This window comes from Pseudophryne corroboree, chromosome 1, assembly GCF_028390025.1.
Source record: "Pseudophryne corroboree isolate aPseCor3 chromosome 1, aPseCor3.hap2, whole genome shotgun sequence".
Taxonomy (NCBI): Eukaryota; Metazoa; Chordata; class Amphibia; order Anura; family Myobatrachidae; genus Pseudophryne; species Pseudophryne corroboree.
Genome location: NC_086444.1, coordinates 1194378477 through 1194401041, shown reverse-complemented (window position 1 = coordinate 1194401041; position 22565 = coordinate 1194378477). Strand labels below are relative to the sequence as shown.

At 45.3% G+C, this 22565-nt stretch overlaps 1 protein-coding gene across 5 annotated transcripts in view; it reads left to right on the top strand.

The window, feature by feature from the left end:
• The window catches only part of CTNNA2 (catenin alpha 2), a 2737142-nt gene extending 2715139 nt beyond the window's left edge, over positions 1 to 22003 (top strand). For all 5 annotated transcript variants that reach the window (XM_063925313.1, XM_063925315.1, XM_063925316.1 and 2 more), the window contains one exon: positions 20749 to 22003. In XM_063925313.1, coding sequence (XP_063781383.1) covers positions 20749 to 21036 — 288 coding nt within the window. In that variant the 3' untranslated portion in view covers positions 21037 to 22003. The remainder of the gene's footprint in view (positions 1 to 20748) is intronic.
• Positions 22004 to 22565: the final 562 nt, after the last annotated feature.

Below are 22565 nucleotides of genomic sequence, written 5' to 3'. Positions count from 1 at the left end.
CACAACTGCGCACCCACGACCGCTCCTCCGGGCCATACCCCTTCCAGTGCACCAAAAATGACAGCCGACCCCGAACCACCTTGGAGTCAAGAATCCTTTCAACAACAAACTCCCTCTGGCCACGTATCAGAAGAGGGGAAGGTCTTCCACTGGTAGAAGGATTACTAATCGCCCGTTTTAAAAGGGAACAATGAAATGTTTTATTGATACCCAAAGAACGGGGCAGATCTAACTGAAATGCCACCGGATTGATAACCCTGGTGATCTTATAAGGGCCGATGAACCGGGGCCCTAACTTATGAGATGGCTGTCTCAACTTCAAATTCTTGGTAGACAACCAGACGAAGTCTCCTAATTTGAAGCTGCAGGGTCTTTTCCGCTTATCAAAAACCCTTTTGGTCACTAATGACACAGACACAAGGGCTTTCTTCACTTTCCGCCAAATACCTCTAAGGACCGAAACCACAGAGGAACCACCAGGCGTGGAGTCCACGGGGTCAAAAGAATTGGCCTTAGGATGATGCCCATACACACAAAGGAAGGGAGAGATCCCTGTAGCAGAGTGAGCCGCGTTGTTATAGGCAAACTCCGCCATGGACAGATGAGCAACCCAGTCAGTCTGACACTTGGAGACATAACACCTGAGAAACTGCTCCAAGGACTGGTTCACCCTTTCAGTCTGCCCATTAGACTGCGGATGGTAGCCTGACGACAAGCTGACAGAAATCTGGAGATCGGAACAAAATGCCCTCCAGAATTTGGCCACAAACTGGGATCCACGGTCAGAGACCACATCAAGTGGCAACCCGTGGAGACGCACAACATGCAGCATAAATAATTCAGACAGGCGTCTGGCTGATGGCAGCCCAACCAGTGGAACGAAGTGCGCCATCTTCGAAAACCTGTCAACGACAACCCAGATGGCTGTCATCCCCGAGGATTTGGGCAAGTCCACCACAAAATCCATTGAAATGTGGGTCCATGGCTTAGATGGGATAGAGAGTGGATGTAATGGGCCAACAGGAACCCCTCTAGGAGTCTTATTTCGGGCACAGATGTCACATGCCCGAACCCACTGATCCACATCCTTAGCCACCGAGGGCCACCACACCGCCCTAGATAGCAACTCCCGAGTTCTGGCAATACCCGGGTGACCTGCCGACTTCTTGGCATGGAATTCCAGGAACACTCGCTGTCTTAACCTAGGAGGCACAAACAAAAGACCTACCGGAAGGTCTGGAGGAGCCTGCTCCTGTGCTCTAAGGACTAATGATAAGAGGTCCTGGGTAATGCCCACTTTAATACATGATGGGGAAACAATGGGCAACGGCTCCTCGGTGGTCTCCTGGATTGGAGCAAAACTCCGCGAGAGCGCATCAGCCTTGATGTTTTTTGACCCAGGGCGATATGTTATCAAAAAATTAAAGCGAGCAAAAAACAAAGCCCATCGTGCCTGCCTGGCATTGAGACGCTTCGCTGACTCTAAATATGCCAGATTCTTATGGTCAGTGAGAATTGAGACCACAAACTTAGCCCCCTCAAGCCAGTGTCTCCACTCCTCGAGTGCATCCTTAATAGCCAACAATTCCCGGTTACCCACGTCATAATTCATCTCGGCAGGCGAAAATTTACGGGAAAAGTAAGCACAGGGATGAAGGCGATTATCAGACACTCCCATCTGAGAAAGCACTGCCCCAATACCCATCTCAGAGGCATCCACCTCCACCACAAAAGGACGCTCTGGATCTGGGTGTCGCAGCACCTTGGCCGAAACAAATGCCCTTTTGAGACGGGCAAAAGCCGCTTTAGCCTCACAAGACCAGTGAGCAACATCCGCCCCTTTCTTAGTGAGTGCCACCAAGGGCGCCACTATAGACGAAAATCCAGCGATAAATCGTCTATAAAAATTTGCAAAGCCCAGGAAACGCTGAAGCGCCTTCAAACTAGTGGGCTGCACCCAATCCAGGACTGCCTGTACCTTGGAACCCTCCATTTGGAAACCTTCTGGGGAGATAATATATCCTAGAAATGCGATTTGCTGAACTTCAAATTCGCACTTCTCCAGCTTCGCCCCAAGCCGGTGGTCTCTGAGTTTCTGGAGGACTAAACGTACATGCTTCCGATGTTCCTCCAGGGAATGGGAGAAGATTAGGATGTCATCTAAGTATACAACTAAGAATCTATCCAAATATTCCCTGAGCACATCATTCATGAAATCCTGGAAGACTGCCGGGGCATTACAGAGCCCAAAAGGCATCACCAAATATTCATAATGCCCTGAGTGGGTATTAAAGGCAGTCTTCCATTCATCCCCCTCTCTTATTCGGATTAGATTGTACGCACCGCGTAGGTCAATCTTAGAAAAAATGGTGGCAGTACGAAGCTGGTCAAACAAGACCGAAATGAGAGGCAGTGGGTATGAGTTTTTAATCGTGATACGGTTCAATTCCCTGAAGTCGATGCAGGGTCGCAACGAACCGTCCTTTTTACCCACGAAGAAGAACCCCGACCCAACTGGAGACTGTGAAGGTCTGATAAATCCCTTAGCCAAGTTCTCCTGAATGTACTCTGCCATAGCCTGAGTCTCAGGACGTGACAGGGAGTACAACCTGCTCTTGGGAAGCTTAGCATTTGGCAACAAATCAATGGCACAGTCATAGGGGCGATGGGGAGGTAGTACCTCTGCAACTTTTTTGGAGAACACGTCCGCAAAATCTGCATAACACCCTGGCAATCCTGGCAAACTTAGCTGCGAGAGCCTGACTGGAAGGCTGAAGCAACTCCTGAAACAATCAGTACCCCAACTAAGAATCTCCCCAGAGACCCAGTCAAATTGAGGATTGTGGGCCCTTAACCAGGGTAACCCCAACACCAATGGGGCAAAAGTACAGACAGTCACATAAAAGGACAATTTTTCAGAGTGTGTGGCTCCAATAAACAAAGAAATCTGGCTAGTGCAAGAGGTAATTTTACCTTGGGATAATGGTTCCCCGTTTAACCCACAAATCTAAATTTCCGATGCCAAGGGTACTAAGGGAACAGAGTGTTTCAGGGCGAATTGGCGGTCCATAAAAACCCCGTCGGCCCCACTGTCCACAAAGGCCTCAGTCTTGACAGTTTGACCGAGGATCTTCAAGGTCACCGGAATGATAAAAGTCTTCTTGGGAAATTCTGACTTCTGGCCTGACAGGATATTTCCCATCACCCTCAGGCCCTGAAGTTTTCCGGCTTTTCTGGGCATGATACTACCACATGACCTTTATTCCCACAGTACAAACACAACCCCTGCTGTCTCCTCCGCGTCTTCTCACGCGAGGAGAGGCGGGTAGCCCCAATCTGCATAGGCTCCTCAGAAAATTCCTCAGAGTCTGAGGTTCCCTTGGGAAGGAAGGAAATCTCAGTCTCCCTTTCAAGCCTACGCTCTCTCAGCCGTCTATCCACCCGGATGGATAACTGCATGAGCTGATCCAAGCTATCAGGCAAGGGATATTGTACCAGTTGGTCCTTTATCTGGTTAGAAAGACCTCTTCGGTACTGGTGTCTCAGGGCTGGGTCATTCCACTGGGTATCATGGGCCAACCTCCGAAACTCCGTACAGTAAACCTCAACTGGCCTTCGCCCTTGCTTAAGGATCGAAATCTGAGCCTCGGCTGAGGCCGTCTTGTCAGGGTCATCATACAACATGCCCAGTGCCGTAAAAAAAGCATCAACACTTTTAAGCGACGGACAGTCAGGCTGCAACCCATATGCCCAGATCTGTGGGTCTCCTTGTAGCAAGGAAATCACTATGCCCACCCGCTGAATCTCCGACCCAGAAGACTGAGGCCTAAGCCGGAAGTATAGCTTGCAGCTCTCCTTGAAACAAAAGAACTGCGAGCGATCTCCAGAAAAACGATCCGGGAGATTTACTTTCGGCTCCTTAACCCCTGCAGGTGCTGCTGCTGCGGGAGCTCCGCCAGCAGCCTGGGAGGTGTGCATTTTAATGGACAAATCATTAAATTGTCGAGTCAGGACCTGCACCTGATCGACCACCTGTTGCAACGTATTTTGAGGGGTATGCTCCATATTCCCACAAAATTTCAACAGGAGTATTAGGCTGCTGAATATGTTATGCACACCAGTGCCAGCAGGAAAGTACTGGTGTCAGAACTGTTATGCACTCCAGTGTCTGCAGGAATGTACTGGTGTTTGAACTGTTATGCAAAACAGATGGACTCACAGACAAACTGGGGGATATGACATAACGTACACAGAAGGTGATAGGGTAACAAAATACACACAAAGTGAACAGAGAAGCCCAGAGGCTAAGGAACTGGGTATCTCCCTTGTATTAGAACTGCTAAGATGGAAAAAGCAAGATGTTGTGTTTTAATACATAGAGTACCCGAAATGCTGTTGCTAAGGGCAACAGCAAAACCCTAAAGGGTTACCAACGGGTGTGGCAGTAAACTCCTTGGTCAGAGATGGAATGATAGACACAAGGAGAATCTCCACAATCCTAATTCTCACTTGCAGTGCACAGGTTTTAGCTTACTGCCACTAAACTGACCCCTGACACCTAGCACAGTGAGACAGGATTAGACAGGCAAGTCTTAGAATACAGCCGCAAACTTGCTAAGTTCACAGAGTAGAAACAGAACCCCAGCAAGCTAAACGACTGACTCCAGTCTTACTGCTAGGTCTGGATTGGCAGAGTGTAATACCAAATTCCCAGGCCTATTTGCAGTAAGCAACAAACAAATACAAAGCTACACAGTACTGGCTAACGTTCATGAACTGACTAAACAACAAAGATTCAGCAGCATCTGCTTACCCTGAAAAGAGGCCTTATAAAGCAGGTGCTGTCCACGCCCCACTCAGACCTCACAGACTGTGAGCACAAAAACCAGCACCGGATCCCCTGCCGTGCACAGAGCCTATAACCACTGCACAGCAAAAGACCCGAACCGGAGTATCAGCTGCGCTCAGGTTACTCCACTAGCACTTGTCTCCCGGTTGCCATGACGACGTGGCAGCACAGGGCAGGAGACCCTAACACTCTGACAATTTTATTTTAGATTTTTGAGTCCTTTTTTTACTGATATTTGGTGTTTTGGATTTTACATGCTCTGTACTATGACATTGGGCATCGGCCTTGGCAGACGACGTTGCTGGCATTTCATCGTCTCGGCCATGACTAGTGGCAGCAGCTTCAGCACGAGGTGGAAGTCGATCTTGATCTTTCCCTATTTTTGGAACCTCAACATTTTTGTTCTCCATATTTTAATAGGCACAACTAAAAGGCACCTCAGGTAAACAATGGAGATGGATGGATACTAGTATACTTATGGATGGACGAGCGACTGCCGACACAGAGGTAGCTACAGCCGTGGACTACCGTACTGCGTCTGCTGCTAATATAGACCGGATGATAATGATATAAAAAATATATATATATCACTACTGCAGCCGGACAGGTATATATTATATAATGACGGACCTGCTGGACACTGTCAGCAGCACTGCAGACTCCTAAAGTAAGCTACTAGTAGTATCAAGAAGATAGAAAAAAAAAAAAACACCACAGGTAGGTGGTATACAATTATGGATGGACGAGCGACTGCCGACACAGAGGTAGCTACAGCCGTGGACTACCGTACTGCGTCTGCTGCTAATATAGACTGGATGATAATGATATAAAAAAAATATATATATCACTACTGCAGCCGGACAGGTATATATTATATAATGACGGACCTGCTGGACACTGTCAGCAGCACTGCAGACTCCTAAAGTAAGCTACTAGTAGTATCAAGAAGATAGAAAGAAAAAAAAACACCACAGGTAGGTGGTATACAATTATGGATGGACGAGCGACTGCCGACACAGAGGTAGCTACAGCCGTTGGCTACCGTACTGCGTCTGCTGCTAATATAGACTGGATGATAATTATATAAAAAATATATATATATATATCACTACTGCAGCCGGACAGGTATATATTATATAATGACAGACCTGCTGGACACTGTCAGCAGCACTGCAGACTCCTAAAGTAAGCTACTAGTAGTACAAAGGAGATAGAAAGAAAAAAAAACACCACAGGTAGGTGGTATACAATTATGGATGGACGAGCGACTGCCGACACAGAGGTAGCTACAGCCGTGGACTACCGTACTGCTTCTGCTGCTAATATAGACTGGATGATAATGATATAAAAAATATATATATATCACTACTGCAGCCGGACAGGTATATATTATATAATGACGGACCTGCTGGACACTGTCAGCAGCACTGCAGACTCCTAAAGTAAGCTACTAGTAGTATCAAGAAGATAGAAAAAAGAAAAAACACCACAGGTAGGTGGTATACAATTATGGATGGACGAGCGACTGCCGACACAGAGGTAGCTACAGCCGTGGACTACCGTACTGCGTCTGCTGCTAATATAGACTGGATGATAATGATATAAAAAATATATATATATCACTACTGCAGCCGGACAGGTATATATTATAATGACGGACCTGCTGGACACTGTCAGCACTGCAGACTCCTAAAGTAAGCTACTAGTATCAAGAAGATAGAAAGAAAAAAAAACCACCACAGGTAGGTGGTATACAATTATGGATGGACGAGCGACTGCCGACACAGAGGTAGCTACAGCCGTGGACTACCGTACTGCGTCTGCTGCTAATATAGACTGGATGATAATGATATAAAAAATATATATATATATCACTACTGCAGCCGGACAGGTATATATTATATAATGACGGACCTGCTGGACACTGTCAGCAGCACTGCAGACTCCTAAAGTAAGCTACTACTAGTATCAAGAAGATAGAAAGAAAAAAAAAACACCACAGGTAGGTGGTATACAATTATGGATGGACGAGCGACTGCCGACACAGAGGTAGCTACAGCCGTGGACTACCGTACTGCGTCTGCTGCTAATATAGACTGGATGATAATGATATAAAAATATATATATATCACTACTGCAGCCGGACAGGTATATATTATATAATGACGGACCTGCTGGACACTGTCAGCAGCACTGCAGACTCCTAAAGTAAGCTACTAGTAGTATCAAGAAGATAGAAAAAAAAAACACCACAGGTAGGTGGTATACAATTATGGATGGACGAGCGACTGCCGACACAGAGGTAGCTACAGCCGTGGACTACCGTACTGCGTCTGCTGCTAATATAGACTGGATGATAATGATATAAAAAATATATATATATCACTACTGCAGCCGGACAGGTATATATTATATAATGACGGACCTGCTGGACACTGTCAGCAGCACTGCAGACTCCTAAAGTAAGCTACTAGTATCAAGAAGATAGAAAAAAAAAAAAAACACCACAGGTAGGTGGTATACAATTATGGATGGACGAGCGACTGCCGACACAGAGGTAGCTACAGCCGTGGACTACCGTACTGCGTCTGCTGCTAATATAGACTGGATGATAATGATATAAAAAATATATATATATATCACTACTGCAGCCGGACAGGTATATATTATATAATTAATGACGGACCTGCTGGACACTGTCAGCAGAATGCGTTTATAGAATAAAAACACCACACGACGAGTGTTTAACTTTTTCAGGCAGACAATCACAATATACTGGTGGTCAGTGGTCACTGGTCAGTCACACTGGCAGTGGCACTCTGGCAGCAAAAGTGTGCACTGTTAAATATGTACTCCTGCTATAACTGCTCCCCAGTCTCCCCCACAATTAAGCTGTGTGAGCACTGAGCACTCAGCACAGTCAGATATACATAGATGATGCAGCACACTGAGGCTGAGCACAGATATGGTATACTGTTACTGTGTCACTGTGTATCGGTTTTTTTCAGGCAGAGAACGGATTATATTAAATAATAATATAATAAAACTGCACTGGTGGTCACTGGTCAGTCACTAGTAAACTCTGCACTCTCTGAGTACTCCTAAGCTCCAGTAAATCAAGTGTCTCACTCTCACTCTCTCTCTTCTAATCTAAATGGAGAGGACGCCAGCCACGTCCTCTCCCTATGAATCTCAATGCACGTGTGAAAATGGCGGCGACGCGCGGCTCCTTATATAGAATCCGAGTCTCGCGATAGAATCTGAGCCTCGCGAGAATCCGACAGCGGGATGATGACGTTCGGGCGCGCTCGGGTTAGCCGAGCAAGGCGGGAAGATCCGAGTCTGCCTCGGATCCGTGTAAAAAGGCTGAAGTTCGGGGGGGTTCGGATTCCGAGGAACCGAACCCGCTCATCACTAGTGTGAACCACTGATGAAGTCCTAACATAAATAAGCACAGCAACAGACTTGGATGCAGTGTAAACCACTGATAAAGTCCCAATTAGAATGAGCACAAGGTTACTGACCACAGGAGATGAGATTGATACCGATGATACTGGATATTGGTGCGGAGCACCACTGTAGCTTGAGATCGATGGCGGAACACAGATGAAGCTTGAGATCGATGGCGTAACACAGATGGAGCTAGAGATCGATGGCGGAACACGAATAAAGCTAGAGATCAATGGTGGAACATTGATGGAGCTGAGTATCGATGATGGAACATCGATGGAGCTAGAGATCGATGGTGGAACACCAATGGAGCTGAGTATTGATGGCAGAACACCGATGGAGCCAGGCAGAGCTGCAAGCTGGATGGAGCTCAGGTCTCAGGACAGAGAGGAATCTCCTGGAGCAAGGTAACCTGGAAGCAGCTGAGCGCAAACAACCATAGAGTATGACAATCATACTGGCAACTAGGCACTCCTTACCCAGCATTCTTATAGCAGCCAGTGTGCAGGGATTGGCTGGGATGATCAGCTGGACAGCAGGATGCTCAGGATAGGCTCACTGGAATCAGATGACCGGATCAAACATGGCAGCACCCATGTTTGGTTTAGGAGGGAAACTATGTTTGTGTTACATGTCGTGATGAGCGGGTTCGGTTACTCGGAATCCGAAACCCCCCGAACTTCACCCTTTTTACACGGGTCCGAGGCATACTCGGATTCTCCCGTATGGCTCGGTTAACCCGAGCGCGCCCGAACATCATCATCCCGCTGTCGGATTCTCGCGAGATTCGGATTTTATATAAGGAGCCGCGCGTCGCCGCCATTTATCACTCGTGCATTGGAAATGATAGTGAGAGGACGTGGCTGGCATCCTCTCACTTTGTTTCAGGGGGCTGCAGTGCAAATATCTTTATTCTGGGGACCAGCAGTATTATGGGAGGAGTACAGTGCAGAGTTTTGCTGACCAGTGACCACCAGTATTATACGTTGTCTGCCTGAAAAACGCTCCATATCTGTGCTCAGTGTGCTGCATATATCTGTGCTCACACTGCTTTATTGTGGGGACTGGGGACCAGCAGTATTATATAGGAGAAGTACAGTGCAGAGTTTTGCTGACCAGTGACCACCAGTATTATACGTTCTCTGCCTGAAAAACGCTCCATATCTGTGCTCAGTGTGCTGCATATATCTGTGCTCACACTGCTTTATTGTGGGTACTGGGGACCAGCAGTATTATATAGGAGGAGTACAGTGCAGAGTTTTGCTGACCAGTGACCACCAGTATTATACGTTCTCTGCCTGAAAAACGCTCCATATCTGTGCTCAGTGTGCTGCATATATCTGTGCTCACACTGCTTTATTGTGGGGACTGGGGACCAGCAGTATTATATAGGAGGAGTACAGTCCAGAGTTTTGCTGACCAGTGACCACCAGTATTATACGTTCTCTGCCTGAAAAATGCTCCATATCTGTGCTCAGTGTGCTGCATATATCTGTGCTCACACTGCTTTATTGTGGGGACTGGGGACCAGCAGTATTATATAGGAGGAGTACAGTGCAGAGTTTTGCTGACCAGTGACCACCAGTATTATACGTTCTCTGCCTGAAAAACGCTCCATATCTGTGCTCAGTGTGCTGCATATATCTGTGCTCACACTGCTTTATTGTGGGGACTGGGGACCAGCAGTATTATATAGGAGGAGTACAGTGCAGAGTTTTGCTGACCAGTGACCACCAGTATTATACGTTCTCTGCCTGAAAAACGCTCCATATCTGTGCTCAGTGTGCTGCATATATCTGTGCTCACACTGCTTTATTGTGGGGACTGGGGACCAGCAGTATTATATAGGAGGAGTACAGTTCAGAGTTTTGCTGACCAGTGACCACCAGTATTATACGTTCTCTGCCTGAAAAATGCTCCATATCTGTGCTGCATTGTAGTATATAGTAGGAGTACAGTGCATCATTTTGCTGACCACCAGTATATAATATATAGGAGTACGGTACAGAAGGCCACTGCTCTACCTACCTCTGTGTCGTCAAGTATACTATCCATCCATACCTGTGGTGCATTTCAGTTTTGCACAGTTTGCTGACCACCAGTATATAATATATAGCAGTACGGTACAGTAGGCCACTGCTCTACCTACCTCTGTGTCGTCAAGTATACTATCCATCCATACCTGTGGTGCATTTCAGTTGTGCGCAGTATATATAGTAGTAGGCCATTGCTATTGATACTGGCATATAATTCCACACATTAAAAAATGGAGAACAAAAATGTGGAGGGTAAAATAGGGAAAGATCAAGATCCACTTCCACCTCGTGCTGTAGCTGCTGCCACTAGTCATGGCCGAGATGATGAAATGCCATCAACGTCGTCTGCCAAGGCCGATGCCCAATGTCATAGTAGAGAGCATGTAAAATCCAAAAAACAAAAGTTCAGTAAAATGACCCAAAAATCAAAATTAAAAGCGTCTGAGGAGAAGCGTAAACTTGCCAATATGCCATTTACGATACGGAGTGGCAAGGAACGGCTGAGGCCCTGGCCTATGTTCATGGCTAGGGGTTCAGCTTCACATGAGGATGGAAGCACTCATCCTCTCGCTAGAAAAATGAAAAGACTTAAGCTGGCAAAAGCACAGCAAAGAACTGTGCGTTCTTCTAAATCACAAATCCCCAAGGAGAGTCCAATTGTGTTGGCTGCGATGCCTGACCTTCCCAACACTGGACGGGAAGAGGTGGCGCCTTCCACCATTTGCACGCCCCCTGCAAGTGCTGGAAGGAGCACCCGCAGTCCAGTTCCTGATAGTCAAATTAAAGATGTCACTGTTGAAGTACACCAGGATGAGGATATGGGTGTTGCTGGCGCTGAGGAGGAAATTGACAAGGAGGATTCTGATGGTGAGGTGGTTTGTTTAAGTTAGGCACCCGGGGAGACACCTGTTGTCCGTGGGACGAATATGGCCATTGACATGCCTGGTCAAATTACAAAAAAAATCACCTCTTCGGTGTGGAATTATTTTAACACAAATGCGGACAACAGGTGTCAAGCCGTGTGTTGCCTTTGTCAAGCTGTAATAAGTAGGGGTAAGGACGTTAACCACCTCGGAACATCCTCCCTTATACATCACCTGCAGCGCATTCATCATAAGTCAGTGACAAGTTCAAAAACTTTGGATGACAGCGGAAGCAGTCCACTGACCACTAAATCCCTTCCTCTTGTAACCAAGGTCCTGCAAACCACACCACCAACTCCCTCAGTGTCAATTTCCTCCTTACACAGGAAAGCCAGTAGTCCTGCAGGCCATGTCACTGTCAAGTCTGAAGAGTCCTCTCCTGCCTGGGATTCCTCCGATGCATCCTTGAGTGTAACGCCTACTGCTGCTGGCGCTGCTGTTGTTGCTGCTGGGAGTCGATCGTCATTCCAGAGGGGAAGTCAGAAGACCACTTGTGCTACTTCCAGTAAGCAATTGACTGTCCAACAGTTCTTTGCGAGGAAGATGAAATATCACAGCAGTCATCCTGCTGCAAAGCGGATAACTCAGGCCTTGGCAGCCTGGGCGGTGAGAAACGTGTGTCCGGTATCCACCGTTAATTCACAGGGAATTAGAGAATTTCTTGAGGTAGTGTGTCCCCAGTACCAAATACCATCTAGGTTCCATTTCTCTAGGCAGGCGATACCGAAAATGTACACAGACCTCAGAAAAAGAGTCACCAGTGTCCTAAAAAATGCAGTTGTACCCAATGTCCACTTAACCACGGACATGTGGACAAGTGGAGCAGGGCAGACTCAGGACTATATGACTGTGACAGCCCACTGGGTAGATGTATTGCCTCCCGCAGCAAGAACAGCAGCGGCGGCACCAGTAGCAGCATCTCACAAACGCCAACTCGTTCCTAGGCAGGCTACGCTTTGTATCACCGCTTTCCAGAAGAGGCACACAGCTGACAACCTCTTACGGAAACTGAGGAACATCATCGCAGAATGGCTTACCCCAAATGGACTCTCCTGGGGATTTGTGACATCGGACAACGCCAGCAATATTGTGCGTGCATTACATCTGGGCAAATTCCAGCACGTCCCATGTTTTGCACATACATTGAATTTGGTGGTGCAGTATTATTTAAAAAACGACAGGGGCATGCAAGAGATGCTGTCGGTGGCCCGAAGAATTGCGGGCCACTTTCGGCATTCAGCCACCGCCTGCCGAAGACTGGAGCACCAGCAAACAGTCCTGAACCTGCCCTGTCATCATCTGAAGCAAGAGGTGGTAACGAGGTGGAATTCAACCCTCTATATGCTTCAGAGGATGGAGGAGCAGCAAAAGGCCATTCAAGCCTATACATCTGCCTACGATATAGGCAAAGGAGGGGGAATGCACCTGACTCAAGAGCAGTGGAGAATGATTTCAACGTTGTGCAAGGTTCTGCAACCCTTTGAACTTGCCACACGTGAAGTCAGTTCAGACACTGCCAGCCTGAGTCAGGTCATTCCCCTCATCAGGCTTTTGCAGAAGAAGCTGGAGACATTGAAGGAGGAGCTAAAACAGAGCGATTCCGCTAGGCATGTGGGACTTGTGGATGGAGCCCTTAATTCGCTTAACCAGGATTCACGGGTGGTCAATCTGTTGAAATCAGAGCACTACATTTTGGCCACCGTGCTCGATCCTAGATTTAAAACTTACGTTGTATCTCTCTTTCCGGCAGACACAAGTCTGCAGAGGTTCAAAGACCTGCTGGTGAGAAAATTGTCAAGTCAAGCGTAACGTGACCCGTCAACAGCTGCTCCTTCACATTCTCCCGCAACTGGGGGTGCGAGGAAAAGGCTAAGAATTCCGAGCCCACCCGCTGGCGGTGATACAGGGCAGTCTGGAGCGAGTGCTGACATCTGGTCCGGACTGAAGGACCTGCCAACGATTACTGACATGTCGTCTACTGTCACTGCATATGATTCTCTCACCATTGAAAGAATGGTGGAGGATTATATGAGTGACCGCATCCAAGTAGGCACGTCAGACAGTCCGTACGTATACTGGCAGGAAAAAGAGGCAATTTGGAGGCCCTTGCAGAAACTGGCTTTATTTTACCTAAGTTGCCCCCCCTCAAGTGTGTACTCCGAAAGAGTGTTTAGTGCAGCAGCTCACCTTGTCAGCAATCGGCGTACGAGGTTACTTCCAGAAAATGTGGAGAAGATGATGTTCATCAAAATGAATTATAATCAATTCCTCCGTGGAGACATTCACCAGCAATTGCCTCCAGAAAGTACACAGGGACCTGAGATGGTGGATTCCAGTGGGGACGAATTAATAATCTGTGAGGAGTAGGATGTACACAGTGAAAAGGGTGAGGAATCGGACGATGAGGAGGAGGTGGACATCTTGCCTCTGTAGAGCCAGTTTGTGCAAGGAGAGATTGATTGCTTCTTTTTTGGTTGGGGCCCAAACCAACCAGTCATTTCAGTCACAGTTGTGTGGCAGACCCTGTCGCTGAAATGATGGGTTGGTTAAAGTGTGCATGTCCTGTTTATAAAACATATGGGTGGGTGGGAGGGCCCAAGGACAATTCCATCTTGCACATCTTTTTTCTTTCATTTTTCTTTGCATCATGTGCTGTTTGGGGACTATTTTTTTTTAAGTGCCATCCTGCCTGACACTGCAGTGCCACTCCTAGATGGGCCAGGTTTTTCTGTCGGCCACTTGGGTCGCTTAGCTTAGTCATCCAACGACCTCGGTGCAAATTTTAGGACTAAAAATAATATTGTGAGGTGTTCAGAATAGACTGGAAATGAGTGGAAATTATGGTTATTGAGGTTAATAATACTATGGGATCAAAATGACCCCCAAATTCTATGATTTAAGCTGTTTTTGAGGTTTTTTTGTAAAAAACACCCGAATCCAAAACACACCCGAATCCGACAAAAATTTTTCAGGGAGTTTTTGCCAAAACGTGTCCGAATCCAAAACACGGCCGCGGTACCGAATCCAAAACCAAAACACAAAACCCGAAAAATGTCCGGTGCACATCACTAGTTACATGTGGCAACAGATCTGCCACACTATGCAGTGCACGCAGACCAAACTGATAGCAACTGGGCCTGGAGCATAGTGACAGCTTGGACAAGCACTTGAGAGGTAAGAATGTCTGTTTAATTACTCGGACTGTGACAGCAGAGCTGTACAAACAGTTGTTGTGCAGTCTCTGCGTAGACCAGGACTTACTCAGCCGCTGCAATCACATCAGCCTGTCCGGGACCAGAATTGACGTCAGGAACCCTCCCTGTAAGCGTATGGACACGCCTGCCTTTTTCCAGACACTCCATGAAAACGGTCACTTGACACCCACAAACGTCCTCTTCCTGTCAATCTTCTTGCGATCGCCCGTGCGAACGGATCCATCGCACAAACCCATCGCTGAGCGGTGATCCGCTTTGTACCCGTGCAACGTGGATCACAGCGGCTAAACCAAATTTACCTTCACAGATGATTTGTTTGGATAGATAAAGCGATGCATGAGGCTGAGAGTGAGTGGAACCGTGGCAGCAGAAATATATCCAGTTACAGAAGGGAGGTAGGAGCAGAAGGAGCTGGTTAGAGCTAAGAGAGACTAATAAATAGAAACAGAACATAGTAGAAGATGTTAGTAGCCCAAGCGGAAACAATGAGGGTGAGCATGAGCGTTTCATTGATGTACTCATTGATAAGAGATAGTGAATCTGCTGCAGTGTGACTCGATGAAAGGCTGAGAAGATCATTGTAGCGAATGAAGAATCTTTTATCCCCTGTCCAAAACATAAAAGGTCTTTGAAAAAGATGTTAAACTATTATGTTTCAGAGGTTTCATATAGCATGTAATCTACAGTGTAATGTATTGATTGGGGTTGGGGAACTGACATATGGGATTTGTAGGTGGTTGTGGCAAAGCAATGCTTGTACATTTAACACGTCAGCACCATAATGTCACCATACAGTTTTTTTTCCTCCGTATTTTAGCCTAACCCTAACCTAACCCTTGCCATGTACTAACCTAAACCAAATTTACCCTACCCTAACCCTATCTTTAACCCTAGAAATAACACAAAAATGTACTGTTAATATTATAAATGTTGACATTTGTGAATGTTAACATTTATATGTCAACTAGGGAGGCCAATCCCGGATGAACAATGATCAATCCCGTGATTCCCAGGACTGGGTTAGTGGTTTTATAATTAAATTCTTCAATGCTTCCCCCCGCACAGCCCAGCCCGCACAACAACTCACCATCCCCTGGACGGGTGGGGGTGAAGGGCCCGCGGCAGCGCACCATGGGGAAGTGAGGTCCGGTTGGTGCACGCAATTGGCATCAGGCTGCGCAGCGTGACCTCTGACATCACATAACGCTGCGCAGTGTGCACAGCTGGGGCCAGGGGCCTGCTGAGGATGCTCAACGCTGCCCGGCATTGAACAAAAAGAAAGTGCTGGCTACTCCCGAAATCCCTGGGATTGGAAGCTCCAATCCCAGGATTCAATCCCGGCCAATTTAAGGCCAAACTCCCAGGATCCCGCTGATCCCGATCCCGTGATTGGCCACCCTAATATCAACTTTATGCCGACATTCTAACCCTCAACTTTTAGACTGTAGACATTCTGACATCTCCCATATTATTCATTGCTTTACAGAGGATATTTTCATTGTGTTTGTCAGTCCTTTCCCTATGGGACTTTGTAGGCTTTGGTCCTCTTTGGAAAGTGTCCAATGAACCTAACAGTATGATTGTTGACTGTGAGAGGAAACTGAAGCCTCCAATCTCATGCAATCCAGAACGTTAGGAATTTATTATTATTATTATTATTATTATTATTATTATTATTAGCAGCAGTAGTAGTAGTATGCAGCACAGTGGCACAGTGATTAGCATTAACCATGGGTTAAATTGCAATCATTGCAGTATATGTGTGGAGTTTGTATATTCTCCCTGCATGAGTTTTGGTGCTCCCATATTTTTTAGCTTCACAGGAAAATCAGGCTTACTCCGTGATATGTATCAGGAGCCGGCCATTTATGGCGGGTCGCCATGATCCAAGACAATTGGCATTGTTTAAACTATAATTCCCGTGGTACCACTGCCTCGGCTTGTCCTGTCATAAGCCCACCTCTGGGTAGCTAGTAAATGATGAAACATAACGTGCTAGTAACTGGCAGTGCACCCGTGTGATATTTGCTTACTTACACTTACTGACATACTCCGCAGCACTTTACCATTGTAAACAAATGCATTAACAAAATAAGAGGAGTCGTGATTAAGCTTACACGCTATAGCAATATGAGAGTTTCGTACATGAGGTTACAGTAGTTGCCATATGTTGAATTTAGGTCCAGCCAGATTGCTAAGTGCTGTTATGGAAAATGATGGAACATTGGAGTGATCTTTGTAATGGGCTGGTGACAAGGTAGAATAGTCTAGTGAGAATACACTAAGAAGGTGGTTTGGTAACTTGCTAAGCTTGCCTCAAGAGATGAGGTTTCAGGGAATGCTTGTAGGATTGCAGGCTCGGGGAAAGTGTTATTGTGTAAGGGAGAGAGTTCCATAGAATGGGTGCAGCCTGAGAGAAGTCCTGAAGCCTAGTATAGGCCAGGGGTGTGGATGAGACGTACAGATCTTGTGCAGATGGTAGGGTGTGAGGCTGATATTTTAAGACGGGTAAAGCAGTGACGTGTGCTGGGGGAAATGGCTGGAGAGGCACTGGCAAGTACCAGAGCCAGATTTACACGTACAATATATATGATCAAAGGATGCTTGTGGGCATTATACACAGGTGCAGCAGTATATATGGAGCTTTGATCAGAGATGTATGGAAGAAGTAGGCGGGGGTTGGGAGGAGGGCACTGCCTATCCTGCCATAGACTTTTTACTCCAGAGTTTTGACTATAAAACTAATTAAAATAGAAGCCGGTATTTATAATATCTTCTTTGTATTTTTCTTATACTTTTTATAGTCAAAGCTCTGGCTTATACTGGAGTATGACAGGAGAGGCTCTGCCTCACCTGCCTCACCTCACCACCCATCACTGGAGGAAAGAGATGTACAGTATGTTGATGTAGTTTTGTTAATGACTTTGGACTCCATTTAAGAGCTAGCCATAACCCCTCCAGCACTGGCTTAAGGGGTTATGAGTTACAGTCTGTATTTAGCAAACCCTGCATGGTTCTAAAGCACAATGCACATGTGCAGACCACCATTGTATTAGTCATCATACCATTGTTTGCAATGTTTGGCTGCTGGTAACTAGGCAGAAGACACCAGAGGGGAGGGGGCCATCCCTGGACCATGTCATGTTAAATGCAGACCTCCACATCACAATCGGCCCATCACCAAGAATTCTAAATGGGAGAAAATTTAGAAAAAAAATAAAAATAAGATCAAAGCAAAGTGAGTAAAAGAGTCGGGAGGGGGGGGGGGGGGGAGTAGCCAAGAAAGAAGGTACAGGTAGGTATATTTATGTCACAAGGGGAATGATTCTGCACAAGCTCTAGTATTTTTACCTGCCTATGGGGCCAGAGCCGGCCTTAGGCATAGGCAAACTAGGCAAATACCTAGGGCATTTGGTATGCTTAGGGGCACCAGCAGCTTCTGCTGATTAAAATTATATGCGGCATGCCTATATTCTGTGTGTGACTGCGGCTGTATCTGCATACGAAATGCTACGTTGCAGTTTATTCCTGGAAATCACTGTAATGTAGCATTTCGTATGCAGATACAGCCGCAGTAGCACACAGAATATAGGTATGCTGCATATCATTTTAATCAGCAGAATCTATTTGTGCATCTTAACCACATAGTAATGCAAATAAGATGCATTTTCATAAACAAAAGGCGCCCAACGTTAGCAGAGCTGCCAGCTGACTCATGCCAGGCATCTCCTGCAGAACTAGCGGCGGTGCTATGGGGCACCAGCCAAAATCTTGCCTAGGGCATCATATTGGTTAGGGCCGGCTCTGTATGGGGCAGATGTACAGTATTAACCTGGAGAAGGGATAAAGAAGTGATAAACCAGTGACAAGTGCAAGGTGATAACGCTTCCAGCCAATCATTACGAATTTGAAAAATGACAGGAGCTGACTGGCTGGTGTGTTATCACCTTGCAATTATCACTTCCTTATCCCTTCTCCAGGCTTAATACATCTGCCCCTATTGCTGTTTGAAAACACGTCACACGTGAGTTCTTTGGGTACAGAGAACAAGTGGTGACTCGTGGATAGTGTTGTGGAACCAACTGAGACCCCCACTTTTTAATTCTTGGTGTATAGGGAGATGGATAAGGTCAGGGGGTCGCCGGTGAGACTCCTTTTCCTGTAGTCATTATAGCTTCTTACAAGAGCACCAGATTGCCCATAGAATGTGTTTTCCATTCCAATTTGAATTTCCAGTCTTCGCGATGGCTTTTTTATTACTTTAATTCCTGTGAATTTAATGGTAGCGTGAACCAAGACTTTTAGGAAAATCAAATTAATTTAAGGATTTAGTCTGGATTTACAGCTCGCATAACACATTTCACTGTTTGTAAACTGCTGTGGTTTCTTGGCATAAAAAAATGCCCCATCACAAATCTGTCTGATGCGAGCTCAGTCGGGGCGCGGACCATACAGAAAGATTACATTTATTTGTAATAAATTGCGCACGCTTCTGCCTCGCACTATATCTAAAAGCTCTATTTTAATGTGTATTATTTACTTTTGCATTACCATAAAAATCTCTTATTAAATTCCTGGTTTAGGCTTTTGACATTTGATATTAATTAAATGGTGTAGGTTTTTGTTTTCCCTTTTTTACATTTTTATTGCCTCTATAAGTAATGCCTCTGCAGTGGCTTAAACACACAGTACTCGCTGCTTCGCTCTTATCCAAATTAATTATAGTATATAGAGAGATTCAGAAATGTATTTTTCATTGTCCGCACCTTGAGTAAGTGTTTAAATGGTGTAAATTATAGCGTACAGGTTTTACACTTTTTGTTTAATTTTTATTTTTTTGCTTGTTTTTCAGCTGTGCCTTTTCCTTAATTAAAAATTGAATTGTTTGTTATTATTATATACATAGAGCTGTTAGTAACACAAATAAATCTGCAATGCATTGTTCTGCAGAATAAGGATCTCATCTCTTCAAATAAAATAATTTGCCAGGTATTCACACTAAAGAATTGAATTAGGCATAATATTGTTTCGTGCAGCAAAAACAGAACTGTACCGAAATTTTTTCAATTAAATACAATATTTTCCCCCCAGTTAATTCAATTACCCCCACATTTGCTCACAAACACGCAGGGTCTGGGGTAAATTCCTGGGACCATGTGTTTTTGTGTTCGCAAGAGAAAAAAAAAATAACTTTTTTTCCCAGGCTGATTAATAGGGGTGTAGTTCGTTGGGTCGACAGTCACTAGGTCGACCACCATTGGTCGACAGTGACTAGGTCGACACAAAAATAGGTTGACGCAGTCATCATGTCGAAATGGATAAGGTCAACATAGAAAAAGGTCGACATGAGATTTTTTTTTAACAAATTGGGGTCGTTTTCTTTGTAAAGTGATCAGGAACCCCAATTAGTGCACCGTGTCCCCTCGCATGGCTCGCCATGCTTCGGGCAAGGTGCCTCGCTCCGCTACCGCTGGCACGGCACATATTACTATTCCCAATCATAGTCCACGTGGATAGAATGAAAAAGTTTTAAAAAAGTGAAAAACTCACGTCGACCAATAGTGGTCGACCAAATGGGTGTGTTGTCGACCTGAAGACCGTATACCGATTAATAGCCCCCAGAGGATTATTTAGCCATGGAGGAGGGGAGGCGGGGAGAGGGGAATTCCTTTAGCCACGGTAAATTACCGGCTACCACGGGGTCATTCAATTGTCCCCAATGGCCGGCATTATTGAGGATTTTGCTTCACCTGCCCGAAGGCAGACAGAACAAAATCCCCATTAACTGCCCCTTTTTTGTTGTCACGACCGCAAAAACACATATATTCTGGAAATTATTTGTGTAATACGAACGGGGGTAAATGAATTACCCCCCCAAAAAAATCCAGCACCTGTGTCATTTTAGGTGTAGCAGGCTAGTCCTTATACAGCAATTGTACAGTATTTATTTCAAAATATGACCAAGTTTTTTTCTTTCAAATAATACAGTTTCTTTTATTTTGGTAATTTATTATCTAGTCCCCGTCTTACAGATGTAGGAGGCTTTATTTCAGCATTCAGTTTTCCTGACTCCCCAGTCAGCATCTCTTACAGCAGTCATCACTTTTCACCGTTTAAGTTACTGATTTGTACCTTTGACGTGCTCTAAAACCTGCACCAAGTGCATTGCTGAATGAGAACTAAAGTCTGCTCCACCTGTAGTTTGTGCCATAATGGAAAGATCTGTGATCCGGCACTTAGAGAGTAACTCATATTTGTTGTCTTATTTCCTGCAGCTGGACAGCGCCACCTCCCTCATTCAGGCTGCCAAAAATCTGATGAATGCCGTGGTGCTGACCGTGAAGGCATCTTACGTGGCTTCCACCAAGTACCAGAAGGTCTACGGCACAGCGGCCGTGAACTCTCCCGTTGTGTCCTGGAAGATGAAAGCTCCAGAAAAGAAACCGTTAGTAAAACGAGAAAAGCCAGAAGAATACCAGACCCGAGTAAGGAGAGGGTCACAAAAGAAGCACATCTCACCGGTCCAGGCTCTAAGTGAATTTAAAGCAATGGATTCATTCTAGAACTATAGGCTTTACTAACAGGATTATTTTTTTTCTTTTCTTTTTAAAGAAGTCATTTTGTATGCTTACCTGCCGACTTGTATGCCTCCGGCATGAACCGACCCTTAGCAGTGTCCGTTTGCATGCTACCCCAGATTTTATTGGAGTTGGAAAACACAGCACATTGGCAATAAACCAAGTGCATTGAGTGCCATCAAATTATAACTGTAAATTTTGCCCTGATCCCACACCCAAGGTTATACTATAGATCCAGGCAAGCAACCGGCCAATGGAGAATGACAACAAAGGCTAAACAGGAAACATGATATGCATGCAGGGGCTGTTAGGTTGTCTGGTATCGTAGGGTAAGACATGGAAGTGCAATGGTAGACCATTCAGCTTGTAATGCTTTCGTTTAGTACAAACTATACCTAGCAAATATGCCTAACTGTGTGGCCCAGATGATGAATTTTTGACACCTTTGTGATAGTACGTGGCTTATTTTTCTTTTTTTCTTTAAGTCTACTAATACTGTAACTGAAGGCTTATCACCTATTGTGTATTCCGTTCTCTATGTTACAAAGTGTTATTTACCATGTTACTGATTAGTCCCCAGAGATAATTACAGCTAGCTAAGTCTGTGTGTTGGCGTGTGATGCCCATTAAGATGACTGAAATGGCATTTTTTTTTCCTTTTACTAGTTAATAATCCGGACATTAGAAAGGATCACCCACCTACCCAGGGTGGGGGCAGCCATTTTGTGAATTTCAGCCAGTGCTGGACTGTACTCTTGTAAACATTGCTTCAGACCACAAAATGGCTACCTTCCGTGTGCAGGTGGGCCGTTCATTTTAACTTGTTGGTTTTGAATACATAACAGTGTTGCAGCTTAAATGCAAAAAAATGTAGATGACCAGTAGCTTGGAATAGAGGTATCAATCATGGCTTTGTACCAAGTAACTTAATAAAGTCATTAACTCCCTCTAATATTGTATGTTTTTTATTGTTTTTTGAGATGATGTACTAATTTCTCCATGTTTGTTTTCACATTCAGGCTTTCCTTACTATATTTGCGATATATTACGGGGTTTATCTAGCAGTCTGAATGTATAATCTGTGAATTTGACGCTATAGTCTTATTGCACAAGTTGACAAGAACTTTACACATTTCCTCTCTGCTGCTATTAACATTATATTATTTGATATGCAATATTTAATGTAGCCCCACCCACATCAACCATGGCTCCATATGGAAAAACTTGGGTATTGGATGAGCTGAAATAATGCATGGTGTTTTTAAATATTCTAATTCTTTTATTAGCTATAGTTTGTTTCAGGTCAAACTACAATAGGTACTCTGACCCTAGTACATCATACAGATATAATAAAATTGTGCTATATGTACAGTATAAAAATGCTTTACTGTATCACCTTCCAGCCAGGGGTAGCTCCAGAGGTGTGGCTGCAGCTCAGTTAAAAATTCAAATAGGGGAGGGACACCAACTGCCAGTGAGTCAGTTTGAAATGGCAGTTGGTGTGACTCCCCTAT